Source organism: Halichoeres trimaculatus, unplaced genomic scaffold, assembly GCF_033239565.1.
Source record: "Halichoeres trimaculatus isolate MK-OKI-2021-1 unplaced genomic scaffold, fHalTri1.1 fHalTri1_scaffold_7, whole genome shotgun sequence".
Lineage (NCBI taxonomy): Eukaryota > Metazoa > Chordata > Actinopteri > Labriformes > Labridae > Halichoeres > Halichoeres trimaculatus.
In genome coordinates this window covers 25,657,507-25,685,139 of record NW_027437185.1, presented here as the reverse complement: position 1 = coordinate 25,685,139, position 27,633 = coordinate 25,657,507, and the positions used below count along the sequence as shown (strand labels likewise).

The window sequence follows — 27,633 nt, the reverse complement described above, 5'->3', positions numbered from 1 at the left end:
AAGGGGAAAAAAACATAAAGTTAAAAGATCAAGACCAGAATATCAGAGTCAGTGATTCAGCTCCAAGGAGCACAGAACTTAGATTTTAAGAACTTAAATACCATCTAATGTGCTTTAACCGTGCCATAAGGGCTTGTTTGGAGTGGGTAGGAGGCATCACAAGTGAGTCATGGTGTTCTTGAAACTGCACAGAAAACACTGACACTCACACTCCAAAGTTGCCCTTTTAAGCCTGTCCACAAAGAGATTTTCTCTGCAGTTTGTGGCCTTCTGTCAAGTGTGTGTAGGTGTATAGTCAGTGCTGCAAGTGTCACCGTGGCTCACCGATAGTGCAGTGTTCACCCGTCCAGCCTTGGTGGCAGTCACACTTGCCCTCCCGGCAGACTCCGTGGTCGATGCAGCGTGGGTGACAGTCCCTCTGCTCACATTCAGGTCCTGTCCAGCCTTCCTCGCAGTGACACACACCGCTGATGCACGAGCCGTGGGGACCGCAGTCCACCACACACACCTCTGTCATAAGAAGAAGAAAGAGCCATGGAGACATGTAGCTTCTGTTCGGTGGAAAGGATTTTTTTTTATGCTGCAGTATTTTTGTATTCTGCGTCGATGTGTCTGCCACTGCTGAAAATACTCTGATGTTCTCTGAGAAGTGTTTGCTCCATCGCTTAAAGTGGGCCAGGAAGTTTAACTGTAAACATGTTATGTTTTAAACACTATTCCTGCAGAAAAAATCCCTGACTCTGTAACAGCGTACGCCTAAGAAAAGCTGAATATTTCATCTGAAGTAAAAAAAGAAGCAGCACATTTTAAGATGCATTATTTCTCATGGGAAAATATCCTACATTTACTGCTTATCCTTGCTTTATGAGTCTCAATATAGATCTTGTCTCCACAATAATTTTTATATGTTTATAAAGTGAGATGCAAAGTTAATATAGTCCATGTCAGAGTGCTGCAACACTATCCCCTATCAAATTTTATTTGGCTGTCACTTTTGTGCCAAAATACACAATAAATAGCAGTATAAGAAAAAAAAGAAGAGGATAAATCTCCTCAGGAGGGGAAGATATTAATCTTGATTTATGGTACCATTACTTTTATAGCTTCAGGCTAGGGTAAATTCCCCTAAATCATCAGGTCGGGGTATTTAATCTGCAGAGTCTTCATGATACAGCACAGAAACTGTTTAAACATACTCAAATAGAGCGGATAATGAGTGCATGTTAAAATTTACTAAAACAGAAACACTTTGCATTGTTGTGTCCTCGTGATGGCAGATGGATGATCTCTCAGAGAGCAAATCTATTTTCTTTTCAGTTTACTCTGCAGCATTTCCTTTGCAATTTTAATTACCTTTTATAAATAAAACAAGGTAATAGAAATGATGTGATCATAAAAAAGACATTTTTTTCTGAAGCCTCAGTATCAGCAACACAGGTTTTTACTGTCATCTTTTTGTTTCTGCAGCCACTTAAAGTCATCTTAATCAGACTCCTGTAATTTCATAAACCACTTTATGTCTCCATAAAGTGAAGACGCCCTCCAATGAAATGAAAACCTGTCATCACTCAAGCTGTCTGAAGTAAGGGCAAATGAACAGGGAAGCAATGCAATTACTTTGTGCATCTTGAAACTTTCCAAACAAGTGCTGCTCAGGTTTTACATATTCTGGTCGCTCATTTGCATGGAGTCTTGGCAGACTGGGGGTGAGAGTTAAAGATTTTATGCAAGTTCTTATGCCTGAACTCTGAGAGATGTCAGATCAACATGCTTTCTTACGCAAAAACAGCAGAGCAGCTGTTAGGGATCGTCAGAAAAGCACACAAATCAAAAGATGTAATCCATGGGTGGTAAGTTTGTCAGTCTGCACCCAGCTATAGCTTACACTCGACAAGCTGCTGCTCTTCTGAGAGAATAAGAAATGTTCATTTAGTGGAACCAAGAGCTGCCATCAAAGCGATTTGAACAGAGGAGCCATAAAGCTTTCTGCTGCGACAATAGCCGTCAGTGTGCTAGAGGAAAGTAGCTCAAGTATGTCCTCAAATTTTAAGTGACTGAATGCTCCAGGAAATTTATACAGCCCCATAACGGAGAAGTTTGTGACTTTTGAAAAACTTGGTACAGCCTGCGGGGAAAGCAAATTAGCCGAGAGACATCATTCTGCCACTCTAAATGTAGCAAGTCATGGATTAAATATCTGCTTATTTTGTTTGTGTATATTATTATTTATTTAAGCCATCTATCCTCCTGCTTTACCCTCAGTCCCCTCTGAAGTGGCTCCATCTTAACTGTCTGTTTCCCCCTCTCTGAATAGAGTTTTTCTTCGATTGAGAGACCTTGGATGGTTCTGATTAAGTCGAGCCGACACTGTAGAATATTAAGCATGCCTCTGGAGGGGAGTCATTCGATTCCAAAGGGATCCCTCCTGCCCATACAATCTATGCAATCAATTTTTCATTAGTGCAAAAGTGTTTATCTGCCTTTAACATGCCCCTGACTCAAGCCGGATAGGGGTTGTGTGCAGTCGATCCATGCTGTTCGCTTGTTAATTAAGGTTTATTTAATTGAAGAAGAATCACAGCATTAATTAAGAAGGAATCCTCACCCTCACCCAGGTGGGTACACCCACCAACTTCTCTAAATCATGCCCCGTCAGTTCTGTTATTGACAGGCCAGGGATGTCTTGCTGAGTGAGAGGATTGTGCCTTGAATTTTGAGCATTTTAACAGAATAACAAATTACTTCTCTTAAAAGAAGAAAATCAAATGAGACACAAAAGAAGGAAAAAACACCCTGTCCACTAAAACAATCATTCTTTCTTCTCTGCCGCTGACTAATCCAGCTGCATGCTGTTTCAAAAGGTCTGCACACCCATCTATCAACCCAATCCCACCATCCCGCTGCCTTATGATTTAATTTTCAATTGAATCCCAGCCAAAATAAATATATCCGACTGCTCTTTCTACTGACAGAAACAAACGGCAACTTCTGCTTCTGCTTCTCCTGTTAATTGTTCTCCTCCCTATGGCCATTGTGTTTCTCTCACTATTTATTCTAAGGAGGGGAAACAGCACATAAATCACCTGAGCCTCATGCACAGATAACAGATGGGAGGGGCCAGCCTTTGAACTAACATGTCACCTACCTGTGTTGAAAGGCAAACCCGCTGAATACAAAGCCGCTAACAAATGATGCGTGCAGGTGGGCGTGCAGCTAAAAGCTAAAGCTGCTTGGAGAAACAGCAGTTTTATTGGGAAGGCTTTGGACAAGTGTATTAGTCTGATGAAAGAAAAAATGGGGGATTTATGTTTGTTTCAAAAAGAACATATGCTTGGTCGCACAGGATTAACATGTAGAGCCAAAGCTTTGTTGCAAACATATGCTCCATTTCAAACCAACACATGCTTCAAGTGTTGATTACAAAAACTCAGGTTGTGATAACACCCACAGTTTGATTCGTTTGATCCAGCACAAAATGGAGAAATTGGACTTTTGTATTTTGTTCATTAAGTTTTAAGCTACCAATCTGCATGTAATTCAACACATTTGTTGCACATTAGTCTGGAATGACTACAACTATTATCACTGAAATCAAAATTTTGGAATTTTACTTTCCTTCTTGATGTTTTGAGCACAAAAAACATGAGCCTAAGACGAGCAGCAGTCCAGACAGAGGTTTGACCCTCCAGCCTTTTCTTTGTTGTAAAACACTTTCCAGGCTTGAGCGACACGGCTATCAGGTGTCAACATCTGTCTGCTCACAGCCGTGAAAGCTTTTGTTTGGGGTGTGTGGCCTGTGGTTGGCTTGGGTTACTTCATTCCTCCTACTTGGCGAAAAAACTGAGACCTTTTGTGGGATATGAATGTGTTAGCGCTTTGCAAAAACATTGAATGTTGTTTTTCTCACACCCATGTGAGAAAGTGTTAATACATTTTGCAGTAACAGTTCAAGAACCGCTTGTTTTGAACTGAATGATTTCTTCTGTCTTGTTTTTTTCCTTCTCGGTGAAAGTATACTGTCTACGCTAATTCTGCTCCATCACACTAAAGTGAAACTTTATCAAAGTTGATATAGGAGGAATGTAAGCCTGAGCCCATAAAACACAGCTCTGACAGCACCACCAACATAGATAAATGGCTCGTGAGATGAAAAACTTGACTAAGTCAGGCTCTCATTGATCATCTGTGAAGCAATTTCAGAATTTTCAATGAATCATTTTGTTTCCTTCATGTGTCCCCATGAGGGAAAGCTGAAATGCACTGATTTGGCTGTCAGTGTTATTTATATTTTTCATAGTTTGATGAATTAATTTAGGAAAACAAATTTCCCTCTGTTGTTTAGGATATTCAAAAACAGAGATGATTAATTAGGAACAGAATTTAATAATAAAACTTTAAGAATTTTAAATGCATCACATAGTTTTTACATGATTTAAAGTTTTTGTACTCCAAAGCTGAATAATTAATTAAGTCTTAAAAAGACACCCACATGTAGACATAATGTGCAGCATGAGATAAATTTTATATTTCAACCCACAGCCTGTTAATAATGGCTCATGCATCTGCTGTTGTGGACGCCTGGTGTCTGCAGTGTCTGTGCACAGCAAGGGGGGAGCTTGTTTGGAATAAATACAGGAATAATTTGGTGCCAATTACTTGTTAGAGAAGCTAAAACACTATCCAGGAAAACAGACAAAGAAGCGGCTGCACTGTTTGCAAGGTTTTGTTGATATAGTTCACAGAAGGCTGCGCTAATGGCACCCATAAATTAATGACTGACAGGAACAAAAGACCTCAGCTATCACATCTTTAAGTACATTAATGTGTACTTAATTTCTTTTAATGCCAATGTGTATGGCTGGCTGATATTCTAAAAAAGTCATCAAGACACAAACTATCTCAATATTTACTTTAAATTTTGAAATCAGAATGATGGGGTTATACTTTTTCAATTTAATTATAAATCAACTGAAAACGAGATCACAGATTAAAGCCTTGAGTACAAAAATCTATACATTAAAAATTTGAGCCCAGATTAAAGATTTATAGCTCTTTTTGTGACAAGTGTTTAATAATTTCAGGCATATTGGGTTTGGAGAGCAATAAGCTTCAGGGGATTTTCTGATTTTTCTCAGACACATTAAATAAATGTATAAATCCTTTAAGTAAAACTGTGTGAAATGCAGCTGAGTCCCATGAAAGCTCAGCACAAAATCAGGTCATTTAATGAATAGAAATTGAAATATATCCCAACCTATTGAGCAGTCGGCCCCGGTCCAGTTGGCCTCGCAGACGCAGGTTCCTGAGTCGGTGTTGAAGGTGCCATGGCTGGAGCACTGTTCAGGACAAGTGCTCTTCAGGATCTCACAGCTGATCCCTCCCCAGCCTGGGTTGCAGTGACACTCACCATGATGACAGGCTCCATGACCAGAGCAGGTTGGATCCACACAGTCCACTGAGGACACAGCGCCATGTTAGTTCACTGCTTCCAGAAAAAATATCACAGCAAACTCATTATCAGGCGCACGCTGGAACAAACCAGAAGCATTTGTTATGTTTTAAAAGACGGCTGGTGAACCACAGCTGGAAATGTGTCTGTTTAGTGGTGGCTGGTAGTAATTCTCCCCCTGTGTTTAACTAGCTCCTCTATGTTATATTACAGGGTACTTTCAGTGCACTGACAGCATAATTACGCTCCATTATTAGCACCAGGAAAGAGAGCACAATTAGTGTCTAGACAGATATAATCAATTACTATTAACAATTTGTAGATCAACTAGCTGATGTAGGTTAATAATTGGCAATTATGACCAACACAATCAACCCATTACTAACAAGGGATAATTTGCAGCAACACTATTGTGCTTCCAGTGGAGCGGATTACACTGTGCATTTTATGTCTTCATGGAAATGGATATTGATCATTTACCTGCTCCTATTCATCAATCTGAGCTCTAACATGCCTGGAACGACAAACCCTCCCTTTTTCCAGCCCCTATCACTTTATTTCAAAGAAAACCACAATATGCTCTTTTAATGAACTCAATATCCTTTTACGTGAAAGGTTAACCACACATGTAAATCTGAGCTGATAATTGTCTTTTGTCCGCATGCGAATCGATAAAGTTAAATGCATTGATGTAGAAGGGGGAGGTGGGAGAGGTTGACATGAAGAAAGGAGAAAAAGCGCTCTCAATAAATGGAGGAGCAGATGCCATTGACTGATCGATTTAAACAGGTGTCTTCAACTGTGGAGCTCCCCCAATAGGTGACTGCATCATCGGGTACCACACAATCTGTTCCAGCATGTACCCTCATGTGGTCTGAACACTAAGAGGGAGTTAATTTATACGCACGCTATCAATAACAACATCCAGAGCATTATCCGCTCAGTGGAGTTGAAAACACCGATTGTTTCACCAATGAGCTGTGTCCATCCCCCCGGTGATTCACACAGAAATATGGTGTGTCTCTTCCAACCTGGTGGGATGAAGTTTTATGTTTTTTCATTCACCTTGTTCACAGTTGGCTCCTTTGTGGCCCGTGTTGCACACACAGGTACCCGCCACGCACAGTCCGTGTCCTCCACACTGAGGATCGATACACTGCGAGGCGGGAACGTCACACTCGGTGCCTTTCCAGCCGCTGTAGCACTGACAGCGCCCCCTGGTGTACTGGCCGTTACCGCTGCACAGGACTGGACAGGCAGCTGTGTAAAGATTACAAGTTTGGAGAATTCATTTTTAATTGAGAAAATACACAAAATTTAAAATACTGAGAAGCTTTTAAGTTAAAGTGAAAGAGGATCAATTTGGCTGTAGCTTCAAAGATAAACAAAAATTTTGAGATAGTATCAAAAATTGTCTTTTTTTTTTTAAAAAAAAAGCACCATCAGATAAAGCATAGACAACAATTAGCTCATATTTGTTTGGCTTTTTCTTCTATGGGACCAGCAGTGATGTAAACAGGGGAGATCACTGGCATCCAACCACGAACCAAAAACATGTCAAGGTGACACATTTAGTGCAAAGACACAAGAATGGAGTGTATTCTCTAATCCAATGATTCTTAAACATGGGTACACGTATCCCTGGGGGTATGCAAGGTTGAAAAATGTTTATTCAAAAAATAGCAACCAGGCAAAATTTATTTAACACTGTCTATCTAATCAATGTTTAAATTAAATATGAGTTTAAGTTCACAAACTACTCCCCAAAAAATAAGAGTCTCTATCGTACCAGGATGAAAATACAAATAACAGCATTGTTGCTGAAGTGTAGCTTCAGTGAGATTTATGTCCACAAGTTGCAACCCATCCAAGGCACTGTGTTTTTTCTGTAGGGAGAAATTAGCCAACAGTAACATGAAGCCAGCACATCTTTAGCAGCATTTTTATTTTTCAAGCAAATTGTTTATATAAGATTAAGTTTATGTCTTTTTTGTGAAGAAATGTTTATTGTTGTTGATAATTTAGGTTGAGAAGAGCCCTTAATTTTGTTACAAATAGAGTGCACTTTAAGTTGACAATTATTTCCATGTGCACAAATCTTTGCTTTTAACACATCTTTAGTTACTTTTAACTTTTAGTTGATGGAGTTATAATTTTTTGTGCACATCTGGTCATGATTCTCAGAGTTAACAACAATGATATCGTAAATAAACAATATTTCATACATCAGACACTAATACTACAGTGCTGTGTTTTATGTCTCTTTTTCCAACCAAAACTGCTGGGTACTTCACAAAAAAACAAAAAAACAAAACAAAAAAAACAACAACAAAAAAAAAACATCTCACATGGGGTACATCACTGAAAGGAATTTGAGCCCCACTGCTCTAATCAAAGTCTTGACATGGAAAGTAGATATGCATATTACCAAAATAAAAAAAAAAAAATACACCACCCAACCTAATGTTTAAGTTTTGTTATTTTTTAGTTAGAGATACACCAACAACACTTCAAAGCTTTAAAATAAGATTTGATTTCATGTAAACACATTTTTTTAGGACCCATCTTTTGGACTTTGGCCTATTCTCAAACACAACCAAGATGAAAAAGCTCATTTTACATACTTTAAGTTCTGCAAACAAAATTCCATTAACCTTCATCGTGATGAGGCGGCATCAGAAAACCCGTGCAAATAAAACTAGTCCATCCAAAAAAAAGTCTGATATCTCTAGAGATTTAAGGATTGTTTCAATTTGAGGCTTCATTCATGTTCAGAATGGACATATAAAAGGAAAATAAACAAGCTCAATATATTTTACCTCTGGAGCAGTACGGCCCTATGAATCCTGGGAAGCAGTGACAGGATCCCGCCACACACTCTCCGTTCCCGTAACAGTTGTGTGTGCACTCCATGACAGAGTCTGTGGGTACAGCAGCAGAAAACGGTAGCAACTATTAATAACTCAAACTGTCATATTAGAGCATATCTGCCATTTCTCCTCAATATAACGTTTGACAATCGTACAGTTTAGGAAATACTGCCAGACAGCCCAGATACTAACTTATCTTTTTTTATTCCTGCTGCATGAATCTGGGCTTTTCTAAGCATCCCTTATCTGCAGCACCGGTATCAGGCATGGCATACATTTACAGCTATTTGTCCATGTCCCACTAAGGTCTAAGCCTCCATAACATGTGTACTGCAGCCCAGCCCCTCCTGTCTAAGCCATGTTAAGCAAAAGCCACACAGGCATTTTAAATTAGACCAAATAATTCCATTTCCTTGACACATTTTCCTTTCCTCCTGACTCCTCTAGAGCCTCATTCCCCCACCCTTGAATGACTGATCATGCCCACACAAGCCATGCAATCTCCTGAGTGTTTACAGCTCAAATCCTCTCTGAGTTGAAGTTAATCTGACACATCCTGCAGACAGATCTCGTGTTCATTCAACAGACCATCGCTCATAAAGGGCACCCCCAGAGGACCGGAATCCTTGATTTTGATCAGTGTTAAGGGGGCAAACTTTTTTTTCTGTTATTACTTTGTGCCTGTGTTGGATGTTCACAGAGCCTGTGGTGGACCCAGGCAATTTTGACCCCACTAGTCAATACCTCCATACTTGTAAGGCGGATCAATAGCTCTCCCCAAAGGAAATAGAGAAAGAAAATAGTTAACTCAACTTGAGTGTTTTTCCAACCTCAAAACCCACAAGGAAATTTCACAGACTTCAGAACACTGAGGAGGTTGTTAGGATGAAGAGATCAATGCTGTGTATGGCCTCATGTTACAGTGTCGAGAACCACACAACGAGACAGGGTCTGACTTCTGGTGGCTTATAGTGATGATGCTCTTGCACCATTTTTTCTTTACTCAAAATTACTTAAATATCTCAAATTGAGAAAAGTGTCAATCTGAAACAAGTGTAAGACTTCAGATATAACAGAAAACACCTGTAGAAATTAGGGATGCACTGATATGTAAATTTTGGCTGATACTGATATCCGATATTAATATTGCTGTTATGGCTGATAACCGAGATTTACCAATATCAATATTGGTAAAATAAAAAAAAGAAGCAATCTTAACACAGATGGTGTGTTGAGGTAGTTTGGAGAGAAAGAATGGTGCAATCATGAGAAAATATGACAGAGGTCATGAAGAGGATCAAAGAATGGAGCGCACGAGATGAAAGCGATCAAAAACTTATGTTATGTCTTAGGTAGTTTTGGTGTTTACATAGTCATAGAAAACAATATTATTTGGGTCTTGAAAGATCATTCAAGATACTCTGAAAATGTCTGGCAGCTAGTGAGTAAATATTGGCCCACTTTTACATATTGGCCAATATTGATATGTTAAAAAAATGACCAACATCAGCCAATACCGATATTGATACCAACATATCGCGCATTCCTAGTAAAAATATCAGAAATATATCAGTAAATCAATTTATCAATCTCTCCATCCATTCACTGATGATTCTATGCTGACAAGATTTATTGGAAAGTCTGTCTTGTGTATGGTGAAAAGCAGTGGAGAGACAGATTTTCTCCACAGAGTCGTTCCATTCAGTGTTTCTTTAGTTTTCTATTACCTGGTTTTCTGTAATTAATTCAGTAGACTCAAAATCAAGCACTAAGCATCCACAAAAGAGCTGAACAAATAATGGGGCAGCTCAGATTGCAGCCCCTCTGGACATGCCGTGGCTGCCAAATCATCAGGGAAACACTGATTTCTGTATCCCCTGTTATTCTTGCAGTACTGTGTAACGTAATAAGTGCCTAGATTTAGTCGCCGCTCTTAAAACAAAGTCAGTATGGCAGCCACTTGACGTATATAGCGGCTGCACAGGGCTGATGCTGTGAAGGGTAATCTTCTAGAGAAAGATTGCAAGATTCAGTTCAAATCAAGGTCAAAGTTTAGCTCTGAAGTTTGGGCAACAGATACCAGATGACACTACATCTCATATTTTAGGTAGTTTTAAATGTATTTCTGTTACTGATATTTATTTTGGAGCGACTCCAGCTCAAAGTTTTAAAAACTCTACTTGTCTGTGTGGTGGCAACAATTTTAACAACCTCACTGTTTGTTTCTGCAGGCGCAGCTGTTTAAGTAAATTAAAGTCCTCCAAACATGTCATTACTCATCATTCCAATCGCACTCATCAGCAGCAGATGTGTGTCCTCGTACCCTGGATGATAGTGTTGTAGGACACCGCCTCCACACTGCGTCCGTCGTTATAGAACGCCAGGTGCCACACCCCTAAGTCCAGGTACTGGATGAATCCTGCTTGATGGACAGTGACCGAGTGATCCAGGCGGGCTCTTGTCTCTGGTTCACTTGAAGTTCGATGCTCTTTGGCGATGAGCCGGCTGCCATCCAGAAGCTCCACAAAATCATACTGAAAAACACCAAGCGCAGTTTCAGACACGTGAAAATTATCATTCTAATACTAGTCAAATGAAAACAGGCAGTAGAAAAGGTTAGAGTTAAAAGATTGAATATTTCCTTGTACTGGATGCTTTGTATGCAGCTCCTTTAGTGATTTCCTCTGACAGTCTGAGAGCAACTCTTCAAAGTTGTAAAGCCAGACACAAGCAGAGCAGGTCTGTGTGCACAGCAAATATTCCAGTTTAATAAATGTTGATTTTTCTGTGACAGTTATTTGGAGTTGATAGATGTTGTTTGCAGAGTTGTTTGTATACTGATTGAGGCAATACAGCTCTGGGGTAAATGCTCAAACGTAGTCCCAAAAAATAAATTGTTATCTCTGCTGGGAGTGCACTTACAGAGAGTCTGGCAATTTTGTTTTTAATAATGTGTTAAATTAACATTGATCATGTACTGTGGTGTGGAGATGTAGATACTCAAAATTCAGAGGTGTTCACTGCAAGTATAGAGATTAAAAAAAAGAAAATAAAATGCTACAAGATCTGCAGCTTAAACCATCTTTTAATAAAATCAATATTTGTTGCTTTACATCTTCAACAGAAACAGTCTGAGCAACAGTGAAGATGAAAGTTTGTTGTTGGTGATTTAATTACATAAAGTTGAACACATATTATCTGCAGGTGTCAAGAGCAGGCTGACCTTGCAGGTAATTTCATCTTTTCCTGGAAGAATGCACTCTATGTATGTAAACACTATATATTCACAGAAAACAATATAAAAACAAACAGATGTAACACAGAGCATACCTCAGGCTTATTTTTCTCTCTATATGCCAAGAATGCAGAGCAGCAGTCTCTATATTTTTTAAAACAAACATTGATTTACGGGGTAAACAAGGAGTAACGAGTCATCCCTGCCAAGTGAAACGAGTGAAGCGTTGCATCTGCTCTCGGTGCACCTGCTCAACACCTGAACCTGGTTCTGACTGAAGCTGTAGGCTACAGAGCACTGCAGCAGAAAACAGCGGAACAACACAAACCAGCAATTCCCAAGCAGGCTATGGGCTGCAGAGGAGCACAGCAGATGCAGACAGATCCCCTGGTTACAGCGTTAGGTAGCTACACAGATTTACTGAGCGTATACTGAAACACAGGGTGGGAACGAGTCTTTGAGCTGCTTATCAGTGGGATGCATACAGATTGGCAGCAGAGCTGGTATTTAAAAGGGGTTGGATTTAAATCTAATGATGATGCTATTTTTGGAGGGCTCTGATGAACTGTTAAGCCGTTGGTTTTTGGCTGATACACAGATGAGATGGCTCATATTTTTTTGAATAATGAGCATACAATCTTAATTGAACAAAATAAAAATAGATGTTAAAAGATAAAGCAGTTTAAAGGGAGAACGATGGCCCTGTGGGAGCAGATCCCTGAAATAGACAGTAACAGAGGCATCAGCTTAGTCTGTAGGGAACCAGAGGGTCTTCAGCTTAAGTCCCAGTGCGGACCAAGTTGGACTTTGAGCTGATAGCTGGAGAGACGCCAGATCTCTTTCAAGGCACTGGTGAAGTGCCCTTAAGCAAGACACCTGACCTTTAACTCTTTAGGGCACTCATCCATGTGTAAGCCCTCCCCTCACTCTGACATCCCTCCAGTGCATGTTCATAAGATCCTATTTCAGACAACTCGTACGAAGCATGTACAACACCAGAGTGAAAAATCAGCTGTCCCCTCAGAGATAAATGAAGTATATCCTCTTCTTCTGCTCAACTCACTGACATGACAGGAACAGCTGTTAACATGCATCCAGTGAGAAATAGTAAGGGGACAACAGTCATAGTCTAATTTTGTTGCAGAGCCCTGCTTCAAAATATACCAAAAGTGAGAAAGAATACAAGTATTTTTGGAGCCTTTTTTTCTAAATCCTACAAATGTTGCATTTGAAGTTTAAACCTAGGCTCAGAAAAGTAATCAAAGTCAAATAAATGTTTTAACTTCATTAAAGATGCTATGAGGAGGATCTGTTTTAATTGCACTCCCTCGCCATCTGCTGGCCCGGAGTCTCTACTTTGATTGAGGTGTATGTTTGTTTCAGAATTAAATGGAGATTGGATCTAAACAAATTTTCTTTGTTCAAGACAACTTTTTACTGGATACGACGTGCTGAGGTAAGGTATTTATCAGTACAGTTACGTAGAGCTAATGTTTGAAATGACTTTAAGCAGACGTTGTAGCAGTCGGCCATATTTTAATGACATTAGCAGTCTGGTGCTCTGCAGTATTTGTAGGCTAACGTGACAACAAGTAAACACTGTCAGTATGTATGTAGTTTAGTAACAATTTATATTTAGCACAGCTGGTAGCCCCGTGCTCTAACACATATCTGTAATCTGTAACGTTGGTAAATCCTGGTTAGCTGCCAGTCATCTACCAAGCAGAGCTAACATAACCTCACTCTTCATTTTATTGATAGACTCTCAAGTTTGAACAGACCACTGCAGAATAACTGCTGCATGTGGGTTGGAATAAACATTATCACTAACAATTTAGCCCCTGCGTTACAGAGTGATACAGCCCAAGCTAAAGGCTAATTAGCCTTTAGCTTGCGCTGTATCACTCTCTTGTTTAGCTTTCTTCTGCTCTTTTGTCCTTTTTCTGTCCGACAGTTAGGCTCTTGTGTCCGCCATCGCTATAAAGTTAGTCATAGAAATTGTTTTTGGTGGAAAAAAATACAGATCTCTGTGTTTAATCTCTTTTTACTACTAAACTTCATCAGACGGGGTGGTGTTGTCATAGAGACCTAGCCGTGCCATAAACCAATCTGGTCCTTGATGACCCACCCTGAAGGCTAAGAATTACCAATTTAAAATAACCTGTAAACAGCAATATTGGTGCTGATAATCTCACTTTAAAGTGTGGATTATGACCTGGCATATATCTAGAAGGGAGACTTTTTTAAGATCACAGTTTTAATGGTAATCCCAATTAATTGATAATTTTATTTCTTTGAGTCCATATTAACTATGTAAAGCAATTCTTCGCAATGCTGCAGCGCTTCACAATGTGGTCTAAAACAAAGTGACAGTGTCTGCATTTTTCATGAGTTCCAGTTTGCTTTCTCTTTCTGTTTCATTCAGATCTTGTTTGGGTGAATTACTTTTTCCCTACGATGTTAGGACATGTCACAAGATGCCAACCTGAGAACGTCCTTAGAAACAAGCCATCACAATGTTAACCTGCCTGATGTCAGTTTGCATCCATTTAGCAAGCGCTGTAGTTACTTTTCTGATTCAGTTTTCTCTGTGGTCTGTGGTGATTTACACTCTCCAAAATAGCACTAAGCCATCTTTTGTGATGCAGTTGCCTGCTGACATCAGTCTGATGGTAGCTCAGACTCAAAGCACTTCAGTGATATTTTAATTCCATTTGACACAAAGTGCATATCACTCTTGACTTGACTTGTCCACTGGGAGTTTTTTAAAGTGTAATGTGAAACTTAAAAGTGCAGTGGTGTCATTTTTTTTTTCCTTCATGGCTGCAATAAGAGCAGTGAGATCGAGCTGTGGCTTAACTATGATGTGCTGAAAGGGAAATAAAACAGCAAGGGATCCTAAAAAATGAATGTTTGATTTCAAACCTTAACTGCACCAGGATTGATGTGTAAATGCTGACAGTTCTAGTAATAACAATTTATTACTGTTAATAAAGCTTTTAAAGCAGTGTGATAAGATTTATTTTTATTAAATTACACCAAATTAGAAAGTCCCCTAACTGTTTGAGGTGAGTTACATATTCAATTTTATTCAGAACCTTATTGAACACTTTAGTATCTTGAGGCTTTGATGCGACACCGCTAATAAAATCATGGTAAAATTTATCAACCACACTTCCAGGATGTGAGATGAACTCAGCTCACTCCCAATGATGCTCAAATGGCAGGAAAGCAAAGTCAGATAAAGGCTGGTAGCTTTGAGTTGCTCAAAAGCAACTTTACTTTTTATCAGAAAAGTAAATAATAAACTTCCATTCAACTGGTATACAGCCAAACAAACCCCTTCAAATAAACTGTGGTTTTGCTCTTTTTCCTTTCCATGCGTATTTTGGTGAGTATTTCCTTACATTTTCACAAAAAAACAACAACTAAGTTTTAGAAACTTTGATTACTTTTTTGTTGTGTGCTTTTTCACTTCCTGGCAAAATATTTATGAGTGCAAGGCCTTGTTAAAATGCAGTGGACCCTGAATAAGATGTAAGAAGTGGACAAAAAATGTATTGAAACCAGATTTAGAACTCAGGAATGTGTGATCATGGGCCCAAGCAACCTTTCTATTGACTTGCAAACAACAGGAAAGAGAGGGTTAATTTAAGGGGCCGGTGGAGTCAACACTAAGATTTAAACCTCCTTTGAGTAAAGCAGGGAGCCAAGGGAGGGTTATTAACCTGGAGGAAGTTGACGTCTTTGTGCTGTTGGCTTGAGGGGGAAGTAATAAAACAGTTCATCCCATGAGCCCCAAACCTCCTGGCAAAGTGCATACATCTTGATTAGCCGATGTGAACCCCCCCAAAACTCATCTCAATCCAACAATACCAGAAAAAAAAACAGCTCAGAGACCAGGACAGAGAACAGAGACCAAAGGATGCCCCATAGACGGAGGAGAAACACTCACGGCCTGTAAATTCTTTGGCTTTAAATTGAGTGGTCCTGGCCTTGATTACAGCTGAGTCCAGATACTTTAGAAAAAGCTCAGAAAGTTTGTTCCCAAACTTGTTTGGGTTGTATCAGCCCAGACAGACACTCAATAGCAGACGAAGGAGGTCTATATTTGAGAAAGGTGGAAAGGCTGTTTCACTTAAATGTTGTCTTGTCTTCCAAGCAGTGAATACAAGCAACTGTCAATATCTCTCATTGGGGTCTTTCATGCTCAGTTAAGTAAATGCATTGATTTGTGCCCCTGGTCCCTGAACAGTATGTAATTTAGACGTGGTCACAATGGACAGTGTCCAGCATTGACAAGCTTGAGTGTCTGTACAACAATCGCCCATGACATAAAAGTAGTGTCTCGTTAATTAGTACCCTTTGCTCTTTGATTTTGTCGAGCTCCCTTTTTTCACCTTGAAAGTGCAATCCAGCTCACCTGTTGTCACTCGCATTGCACTTTCTTTCATCAAAGGGTGGCCTTAACTGTCCACACTTGAGTGAAGCCCATCTTTACAAAGAGAGAATGTCAAGAAGGTGAAGCTAAGAGCTTTTGCAGTCAAGTGTGGTGGAAAATAGCCATTGTCTGAGTGGCTCCATCTCCATCGACAGGCATTGGACATTTGGATCCCCAGAAATGTCATTCCAGTGACACATCAGACATTTTGGAAACACTTCAATTTGCAAATGGCAGACGTTTAGTGGAAGTGAAAGACTTGCATGCCCACACACAGATGAATCCTAGCTGTGAGAAAACTGAAATTAACCTACTGCCTAGTATTAATTTGCAAATGCAAATGCAAAGATGTCTGGGATTCAAATCAAGGCTAATCTCACAATAAAGAGTTCTATGCGTTGAATAGTGTGTATTCAGTTTGTTTTAATTAATAACAGTGTCAGTTCTGTTTAGCAAGAATCTGCCTCAAGACCACTGAGCTACTATATTTGCATAAGGGCTTGAGGGAATTATTATTAAAATTATTATTGAGTCATGAAGTTAAAGGAGGAGAAACACTCACGTTTCAAGTGAGTGTTGAGTTTCATGTAGTTGAGGTTTAAAAAAAATGTTGCTATTTGGTTAAATTAGCAATGCATATTCAAAAGATCAGTGTCAGTGCTGTTTACATTTGGTATAAGCCCCAAAACATGTCAAAAGTAAAGGTTTAATAACTTATCAAATTGTTTGGCGGGATATGCTACAGGAATATAATTTTTGAGGTTTTGAAGCCTTACTTTGAAGGCCATATTGGAAATGAGCCGTACTTTGAGCCTCCTCACTAACAGCTATAGGACTCTTGACAGTCAGCTCTGCCTCTAATTGGGTAAACTTGTGATCTTAATATCTTCCAAACTGTTATATCAAAAAATCACTCCCTGTATACAGTGTACCATTGTTTGAACTAGGCTATAAATATGTTTGTTTATACTGTAAAAATTGGCTTTTCTGGCTTAGTGTGTATGTACTTTCTGGTCTTTCTGTAGAAAGCCTTAAGAGGAATCTTGAAGAACTGCAGTTTTTTGTACTTCTGTGTGGCTTCCTTGAGCTTGTTGCTTTGTATAGACCACGGGTCTCCAACAGGTAGCTACTGGTGGCTAGCAGGCCCTCAATAAGTAGAAAATGGAAAATTTTTAAAAATAATAGAATAATAAAGAAGAAAATACAATGAATTGGCACCAACTCTATCTACTTAAGCAACTTTATGTCTATCCAACCTCCACTCCCCCACCCCACAAAGAGTATCAGCCAATCAGGTTGCAGGTTGTGAAAGGAATTTCTGTTACGAAGTTTATTTTACTGTAACTAAAGCAAGTGTACCATTTGGAGATTGGCACTGAGTGAACTACATCCATCAAAAAAAAAAAAAAAACTCTACAAATTACAAAGTCCTAGTCGACAGCACAGTAACAAACATCAGAGGTAAGCCTATAATATGGTAATAAATATGTACCCGCAAAAAGAGAAAAAATAAGAAATAGAGGGACTAGGTGTAGCCTGTGACTTGTTTTATTTTTTGAAAGTAGCTCTCATCCTAAAAAAAGGTTGGGGACCCCTGGTAAAGACACTGCAAATAGCTAAATGCAGGAACAAAGTGAAAACCTACTCCACTGTGGGAGCCCTCTAAAACCCCATCTTGCTAATCAGTGTGACCTATATTCAGGTTTGTACGGTGGTTCTTAAATTAGGTATCAGTGTAATTGCATCTCTTTTAGTGAATTTAAAGCTTTCAAAAAGAGCTTTACCTGAGTGTGAGATGGTGCAAGACCCTTTCGTCCATAAACTCCAATCAGTGCGTTCTTCTGTACCGAGATGTTGAACTTGATAAATCGAGGTTGCTCCATGTTGAGTTGAGACCGCCAGAAAACTCCAGGTGGGACGCCCTGACCCACCTTCTTCCCAATGTCCACCTGTCCAGTATCGATGGAGTTGTTCTCCTGATGTAGCACGTTTGTCCTGCCTGGAACACAGAGACACACCCCCATCCAGATTATGTAAGGTATTATAGAAGCATAACAGCACACTGAAGGTGATACGTATGAATCAGAGCCTATCAACCTCCACATTCTCATCTTCAATACAATCTTGGATTTTGCGTCGGGCTTTGATCTCTTGATATCAGAAAGAGCTGTTTCTCTCTTTTGATTTCCAGAGAAGTCTTATTCAAGTCAGGACATAACAATGAGATAGTCATGCACTAATGAGTGATGACTAAGGCAGGATTAAACATAATGCCTCCCTCCCCTTCACCGTAGTCCATGATGCACTGCTCACCAATAAAAAGAACAGATATAATTGGCCTTTATAAGACTCTAACTGGCATCTTTCCTCTATTCTCGGTGACTCACAGAGGCAGGCTCTGTTTTAGATAAGGTCTAAATGGAATCTGTCAGATATAAGGTGCACTACCTTGCCCCAGCAATAAAAGCAAATCATGACAATTTGGCAAATCATGTTCCTAAACTTCGTCCTTACTTGCCAAAAGATGGAGAGATGGCCAGTTTAAAGTGACTCATGCTGCGATGAAAAACTGTGGTCCACAAGGTTATATTTCAAGATCAGACTCATTGTTAAGAAGACAGATCTGCAGAGCCATGCAGTCTAAAGCTTTTCTACACTGGTACTGCAGCTGTGATCTTTACACTATACTCTGCTGATAACTTTTATATGTAAGGTGGACGGTGCAGACTCGTCCGTCTATAATAACAACTCAACCTTTACTCCCACAGCTTGTAAAAAGTGTTTAAGTGAGTGCACCTATGTGTGCAGAAGTGATGAGTGTACTTGTTTGTGCCAGACCTCGATTATTTACACCTCTCAGTGTTGTGTGTGTGTGTAATGAGGCCATCGCCTGTCACTTTAGCTTCAGTCAAAGCAAAGACAGGAAGCCAAGTTTACCTCCAGGGAGAATAATAGCTGCCCATTGATTGCCTTTAAACAGTCCAAAACCTGCCTCATGCTATCTTAATTAGCAGTACTTATGAGGATTTAAATCTGGCCAGGTTTAAACAATTGAGCTTTTGCCTGCTCCACTCAACTCAATTAATGCCTCCGTGGTTGTGCATTCTAAATACCTGGGCAAGCTTAGAGATTAAATTGGTGGCTTTTGTTGTAAAGGTGAGCGCAGATCACATTCCTTGCTTGTTGTTGAATACACAATGGTCCAAGATTATGATTAGGCAGAACAAGGCTGTCTGGAGGAAGTTTAATTAATATTCCGAAGGTGAAAGATCCCAATAAACTCGGAAAGCTGACAGGGCATAGAGCAGCAAATATTTCACTCCATCTTTCCTGAGGCCAAATGGTTTGCTGTGGCAATTTGTCTTTCTTAATCGTCATTTTACCCTTTAAGTGTTCTGATTAATTTGCATTTTAGTGTTTTAAAGATCCTTTAACCTTCTTTTAATGCCATTTAATTACCAGTAGCCTTGGCGAATTCACTCCTGACCACTTGTGAGTACATTCCCCCTACAGCTCCATTTAGCATTGTTTTTAAATCTCTTAATGTGGAACAAGAACTGGTTACAACATTTACACCCCATTGACAGAGTCTATTACATTTTAATCTTCGTAAGGACTCCTAAACAGGATAGCTAATGATCCTATCTTGTCATTGTGTTACACCTGCAATGCAAATGTTTTCTCCCTAGCTCCACTGAGATATGATCTCTGTCCTGGAGAGAAAGAAAAACTGTGGCCAGAGGTCGCATAAATAATGATGCTGCTTTAAGTAGATGCAAGTTCCATAGAATGCATTCACACCAAGACAAAACTCCAGCTAGACTATCTCTAGATGCAGGGATCCTTATCTGATCCTTTTCCTCATCCAGGACATGTCTTCAGATAATGTCAAGCTCTAAATTTGAGAGGTAAAAGGAAATGCTAAAACAGCCAGTAAAATATTTGGCGTTTATACACCAGAGTATAGATCAGGCAAACCATCACTCCTATCCCACACATTACAATACATGGTACTACAGTATGATAGGATATAATATGGTACAGTGTGATATGATTGAATATTACATGGTAGGACATGATACGTTATTACAAGTTAAGATATATTATGATATCACAAGACAGCAATACCATACCATATGATCCAACAGAGTTTGACACAGTATGACAAGATATGGTATGACATAACAAAATGCTATTCACAAGATATGATGCTATATTATTCTATACTGCACAATATGACACAATATTAAAAGATATAACAAGGCAAAATACAACCTGATATGTTACAACATGACAAGATATGATACGATAAAATATAATGCAATTCGATAACACGAGATAAGGTATAATGTGATGTGACACAACCAATAAATTATTTCATCTGATATAATATGATACGCTATAATATGGCAATTTATGCAATGGTATGACAGGATACAATTTAAAACATGAGATAAAATAACAAGGGCTTTCAATTGGTTCTCAGAATGAAAAGGAAACAAGAAACTTTTAATGCTTTAAATACTTTCCAGAACATTAAAAATAATGGCAGCCAGTTAATATTGGCAGTTCTTTTTTGTTCTTAAATGTCTGTAATGTTGGTTATGTAGCCCAAATGCATTCACTTCCTGTGTCCTTTCTGCATGCACTGGCATGCCTGCACCAGCCACTGGTCAGAGCAGAGAGAATCCAGCCACTACAGCACATGTAAAGTGATTGAGAAATGTCCATATGCAGTCTCCCAAACTGTTCCAAGCAGTATCCTGTCCTGTTTCTGTCAGTTACATAGATTGAGCAATGAGAAAAGCTTGATTGGATTTGTTCTATTGTTTAGCAACAAATGATATGGCAGATTGACTTGTCCTCAGTCATCTAGGTTATCACAATGTAACCAATGTAGGCATATTATGCATACAATTAAAACCACTAAGTGATGCAGCTTGAATAGCACAGAACAATAATAAGTGATGCAGCTTACATAATGCACAAGCCAAGTGAGTTGCAGTGCTTGTTGTGGGAAAATAACAGCCCATTTGAAAATACTTATGTTAAAGCAAAAAAGTCCTCTGGCTGACATGGAACAATATTAACCGGTTTAGGAACAAAGGGTTTTGGTTCTAACTGGCTCAGGAACATAAATTGTGGGATGTAGCCCAAAACCAAAAACGCTAAAATACTGTTTCTGTTTGGAAATTACAGACTAGGAAAAAAAATGGTTCAAACCTCGGAATACAACACAACAAAGTATGATTCCATATGATAGATACAAAACAATATGATTGAGAACTATAAGATAGCACATGATACAATATGACATGGTAAGACATGGTGTGATATGACACCACCAAAATGATTTCATACAGTACTAAACAATACAATTTAGTACCAAACGCTATGACAAGATACAGTGGGACACAGTTCATATGAAACAACATAATACAATCTGATAAGATAGACACAACACAAGACACAACTAGACAAGAAATGAGATGACATGATACATAATATGACATGACATTACAATAACATACTGTACAAAAATATATGATTTAGTACTGCACAATATGACACAGCATGTCTTGATACGATAAGATATGGTGAGATATGACACATGAATGTAAAATATGAATCAATATAATACAATAGAAAATGATACAGCACAATAAGACACAACAAAATACTATGTATGTAAAATCTGACTTTGACTGGTGTGCAGAACACATTTTTGACAACTCTTTTACATGCAGTTTCAATCTCAAAGCAAAGCATGGGAAACTTTTTGTTTTCAGTTATTCTTAAGGCGTGAAATACTATTCATAAGTTCTAACCAAGGAGTCTGTAAGTCTCTACAGTATTTTCTAACAATAGGGAAAAAATGTCCTATAGACAGGCAGAAAACCTAAACCAGAGACAGACTTATATGTGAGCAGCCATCTGCTCTAACTGCTTGGGCTGAGGAAGTCACTGGGTCAGGCTTACTCCTCACTTCACTGTAGACCAAAGATGGTTTTAGGGATGGCTTTACATACTCTGGGTTCTTGTTATAAAATGATATATTCATGTATTTGTCCATTTTTGTGCTTGAAACGTCCCAGTGTCTCTATGTGATTTAAGCTTCCCTGGAGGCAAGATAGGATTCTCCACAGGGTCAGATAAGTTGTAGCTGAGAGGATTTGCTGTTATGAAGCCATCCCTTGGTACAAGATATGACTGGCATTTCTGCAAAGAAAAACCTAACCCTGATGGCACAGTATATTTTAGAAAAGCAATGGCAATAACCTTGACCAAAAATAAACAGGAGAATAAACATATCTTGCAATAATACTGCAAATGTTGGTTAGCTGTTTATTCAGAGGTCAGGCTTTCATTTCCTCACCGTCAGCAGCCAGAGCTGTCACTATGCTCGTCTGTGTGGGCCCCGTCTTCCCGACTCCTCCGTTTTCAAATGCCGGCTGGTTGTCCAACTCTTGGAGCTGCCAGTTGAGGCCGAAAAGGTGCATTGCTGTGAAATACACAAAAAAACTGTGTGGGCTTGTAGAAATTGGTAAACAAATAAGCAAACAGCCGCACAAAAACAATCAGGCCACTTAAACATAAAAGACCTGTGGGGTAAGTACAAGGGATGTTTTCAGTGTAGGCAGAGAAAAACAGAATGACGGTTTAACTCCACTCATTTCAGTTTGCAATTTGTTCTTTAAAAGCTACTCTGCAAATGAGTTGCTTTTCAGTAAACATGGTACTGATAGAGGCCAGACAAAGTCATCTCAATCAATATTTAGGAGCCTTGTTGCTCTTGCATGTTTCCGTGGGGAGCGTTGTTCATTAAAGTTCCAGTGTGTCTGCTGCAAAACAAACAGCCTCGGCATCAAAGACCGACCAAAGCATGTTCTTTGGTCGACAAGGCCCACTGGAGAAACGCTTCAAGTCTAATTCAAAGCAGGATGGACATAGTGTTTGTGAATGAGTAAGACAACAGGAAAAGACAGGAAGTGAAAGACTTTTTAGAGGCAGTGTGAGGCACTTTATTGAGACAGACAGTCACAGCAGGAGGAAGAAGTGAGAAGGTTCGATGCTGCAACACTCCCCAAGTCCTCTTACATAACTAAACTGTGCCTGGCTTTCATTCAGCCAACCTGCTTTATTGTCACAGTATTGGATGCAATCAAACTGTGTTTTTGTTGTTTTGGGAGACTGAGGGGCTCCTGCGAGCGCAGCGAGAGGGCCAATCTCCTTCAAAGTCACCAGCCAGGGAACATGCTGAGGAAGCATCTTGATTTCCGACCATTTGATCTGCGAGGGGAACTTTTCTCCAACACTCTGCGCACACTGGGAAGATAGATATTGACTGCAGCGAATAACTTGAGAGGTGCATGAGGGGCCAGAGAGAATATCAAATGTAAAGGAGACAAAAAAGAGAGATGGAAAACTTGTATGGAAAGTGTATCAGTCAGTGCTTTGTAAAGAAATAGGGCATGTTCTCTTTTGTTTAAAATCTCCTGATGAATACATTTGGCATCAACTAAGTCAGAAGACACACAGCGCTGTCCTTGGTACATCAGAAACACAGGTGCTCTGTAGCCTTGAATTCTTATCAAAAGTAGATATAAAACCGAGAGGCAACATTTGGCTTCCATGCACAATGAGCCACTACAACCCTGCTTACAATTCACTTCAGTAGCCTGTTTAACAAAACAGCTACATCACAGGCAACGGTAATTAAAGGGTAATAAAAGTACCTTTCACCCCTGGCTTTTTTAAAAAAATACTCTGTAATCAAGATGACTAATGGTCTAAAAACGCTGGACTAGCCATAGAAGAGTGCTTCAGCTGGCAGACATGAGAGATTTTTAATGGATGCAACATAATCCCAGTGGTCAAATGCTCCCATTAAAAGTACAGCCACAAAGGTGCTTGGGTTTAACAACACAGCAGAAAGGAGTCAGTGTGACACATGTTTGTGTCGCTGTTTGGTCGTTTGTATTTGACATCGGCAAGTTCGAATCAAAAGGCAACTTTGAACAATGAAGACAAAACAAAACGATGAAAAGAAGCTACATTTCCTTCAGTGTATGCATTTAAGTACATTTTTCCATCAGACATGTTCACAGCCTTGTTCAAAATACTGTTTGGAAGTATAGTTCACTTGCATCGCAGAGACTAAATTTGTGTTTTATGGAGTTTCCAGTTCCAATGCATTGCTCAACACAAAAGGACACAAAAAGGAACTGAGTACAGCAGCAGAAAAGTATGTCCTGAGTTCTGCGATTTAAAACGGCTCTATATGTCAAAAGAGTGTCACCGCTTAAATACACCGGATGCATCTGCAGTGTGTCTGTTCTGTTATGGCAAATGGATCAAATAGGTTTCATTCAAATCAATGTGTCAACTTACACAGGATCTGGTCAGTTGCAGTACGTCTGTGTGGCTGCTCCGTTGTGTTGCAGCTAATACGCAGAGCTGTGACGCATAAGGACGATTGAGCGGGACAGGAAGTCATGACCAGAAACTACCTAAAAACACTCAGTGACTTTCAAAATAAAACAAACCATTTCAAAATCAACTTGTATTTGGCTTGACTTCAGTTAAAAACAGACAAAATGAGCTGAGCCAGACCAGGAGCCAACAGGTTTGAGGTTTTACAGCCCAACATGAATGAAGGTTTATCAATTGAGGGGGAAGCACGGGAACCTCTCATGACTCCAGGAGCCTGTCATGTAGCTTATCAGAATGAACATGCAGCTGTTGTGAGTTGACAAACTCAGTCAAGACCCAGCACAACGGAGTCGCACTAGATGTATTCAGTGTATTTCAGGTGTCAGCTTTAAACAAGGGAGTGTTTTCAGGCCATGACTACTTTCAAATAAGGGAGCAGCTCTTTTCTTTTGTGTTGTCTCATGTTCAGTGTAACAATCTCAGCATATCAGTCACGCAAACTGGCTCACCATTTTGATTTTTTGTACTTTTTATTTATTTAGATGGAAACATGTTTAAAATGAACCATTAGAGCTGACCCGTTCAACCACACTTCATAGAGTCTACCTGCAAGACCTGAACACCACAGTTGCTTAATTGTTTCAATGCTCTGCTACATCACAGGGGTTTCCTACTGCAGCTTCAGAACGTTCTTATTTTTCTCCAACCATGTTTACATCAGTCCCATTACTGAAGCTGAAATTAATTTGAATGCAACAGAGAGAGTTGCAGACAAAATCTTGGCCTAGTTAAACTGTCAAATTCTCACACTGAAAGACCAACTTTTTCAAACGGTTTACTGTGTAAATATTTTCATTTCTTGGACAAACTTGTAGGAGGCTTTCAACTGAGGAAAGGCTCCAAAATCTTTAGAAAACACTGTGAGCTGCACTGGGTGCCAAATTGAAAGGATCAACTAAGGACATGGAGCATTAACCTAGAGTGAAACATCCTGTGCCTGTAAAATAGTGGCACCTTCTTTTTCTGCAGTGATTGACAGCATTAAAGAAAAACAGGTGAAGGTATTTCTCGAAGGATAAAAGGTGGCATGATCTTTTCTCAACAATACCATTATTTGCAAAATTGGAATTAAGTGCTATGCAGAAAAGATGTCTTTTAATTTAAGGCAAAATCTCCCTCTGACAGAGGACAGGACACAATGCTTTATCAAAGAGGACAAAGAATGACAGAGTGCTCTCCAAGGAGTTGTTGACTTTAAGCTGACACTGCAATAAAGCTTTTTGGACGTGCAGATGTCCTCTAACAAATCTACAAGACTTCAGTCATGCTTGCAGCTCTGAAAGGATTTCTCTCTGTTCAGATGATTTAATTTTATAAGGTCAAGGTTTCTTCATTAGTACCTAGAACAAGTAAATGTGTGGTGCAGATGGGAGGTTCAGCACTCCAAAGAACAGGATACAAATTCAACTTCAGAAGATATCCAGACAAAAATACAACAGACAAAAAGTGTCATTGATTCACTTCAGGTGACGACAAACTGAATTGAACACAAATCCATCAAGATACAGGCAAACTTTGTTGGAAAATCTTGAGGTGCCAAAGTCCTACCAGTTAATTCACTGAGTCTAACTTATACTGAATTGGAAGTTTCACCTTATTTCAACTCAAAGTTGTCAATATACCTCTTTCTGTAGCACTACTGAGTAAAAGTCAGAGTCAAATAACACTTTCACGGGCAAAGTTATTGATTGAAGTTATTTGATTTACTTGTGCAGGCTCTACAGGGTTTAGCACAACCACCTGCAGCATCACAAGCTTTCCACCTGAAAGGTCATTGAGTGTGGTGGTGGGTGTTTCTGTATCACACACGCTACAGAACCACCAAAAGCCTTCCCCTCTTCACTGCTCTCAGCCCACCAGAGCCAAAATCCCCACTTACCTCATCAACAAATTGCTTTGAGGTGAATAGCCCTCAATTTACGCATTTGCATAAGTTATTCCTGGAGCCCAGGCCAGTTCAATTAATATTTATGGGCCATGAGCTATTCTCCTCCTGAGCAGGAAGCTGGAAAAGCTAGCCTCTAATCTCAGAAGTCAAAATCTGCCCTGTGGAACACCTCCTCTTACGATGGATTGGAGGTTGAATTTACAAGCCTACAACATGTTTGCTTGAGCTTTAACACCGACAGGAAATTTAGCGTACAGAAGCACCAACACTTCTGTGCGGGAAAAATCCTCCTGGCTGCTCTCAAAGCAAATTACCCATCTTGTTCTTGTGATTCTGGTTTCTACCTGGAAAACAAAGCACTAATTATGCTACAAGTGAATTGGTATCTCAGAATCTTCAGGCAAAAATAAATAAATGAAGCAGAGGAGAAAACTAAGGTATCAAAAACAGAAATGAGTTGAGAACTTCTTGAGAGTTGGCCGTTAAAATATGCAAAGGATGCCATTCTGATAGCTGTCGCCACCGAGCATAATGAGTCCATTTACCAGAGAGCGAGGTGGCCCATCTGGAGTTACAGTGTGCCAACAGCAACTTGGAGCTCAACCGCCTCAAAATTATTGAGACAAACATTGTTTTATGCTGGAACCTGCCTGCACATCTTTCCAGAAACATCCCCTCAGGGAATCCTTTATATAAGCCGCACAGCTCAGAGCATGGCTGAGATGTTCCAGTTTTCTGCAGAGAAGAGTCTCCAAGAAACTCAAACTGAGAGACAACATCTCCAACACAACATCAGACCAAGAGACTGGGTTTGTTTTTTGGTCCTGAGGCAATTGAAGCAAGCTCAGTTCCACCTTTTCTAAGTCTCTGTGGGGTTACTTGAATATATTATGAGTATTAGATTCTGACATGAAGCTGTATTGTTTTCCCCAACGTTGGACTCATTCCTCATGATGGTTGATTCACATCTATGATAGCTGATGCCAGCTTTTTAAAACTAAAGGTACCCACAATTTCAGCATATTCATGTTACATGTAGCTTTATTTGACCATCCGTCATTAAGAAAACTTTTCAAATTCCACTAAATTGATTTTTCTTTATCTAGTAAATTGAATTTTTGTGGCACAAGGTTTTAGGGAAATAGTTTTTCCTTTAATTAAAAACTGTGAGATGCACTTTTAAAAATGATGGCTACTGATACAATTAAATAACTCATACTTAATTAAAGGACACTTTTGTCCATCACGTGTGTCATT

The 27,633-nt window shown here is 39.4% G+C and overlaps 1 protein-coding gene across 6 annotated transcripts in view; it reads right to left on the bottom strand.

Moving 5' to 3' along the window:
• Nucleotides 1-27,633, bottom strand: part of LOC141793369 (teneurin-3) — a 177,423-nt gene that overhangs the window by 53,588 nt on the left and 96,202 nt on the right. For all 6 annotated transcript variants that reach the window (XM_074674011.1, XM_074674012.1, XM_074674013.1 and 3 more), the window contains 7 exons: nt 22,372-22,497; nt 17,780-17,994; nt 10,643-10,853; nt 8,269-8,370; nt 6,515-6,709; nt 5,255-5,455; nt 325-510 (listed from right to left, as the gene is read on the bottom strand). In XM_074674011.1, coding sequence (XP_074530112.1) covers nt 325-510; nt 5,255-5,455; nt 6,515-6,709; nt 8,269-8,370; nt 10,643-10,853; nt 17,780-17,994; nt 22,372-22,497 — 1,236 coding nt within the window. The remainder of the gene's footprint in view (nt 1-324; nt 511-5,254; nt 5,456-6,514; nt 6,710-8,268; nt 8,371-10,642; nt 10,854-17,779; nt 17,995-22,371; nt 22,498-27,633) is intronic.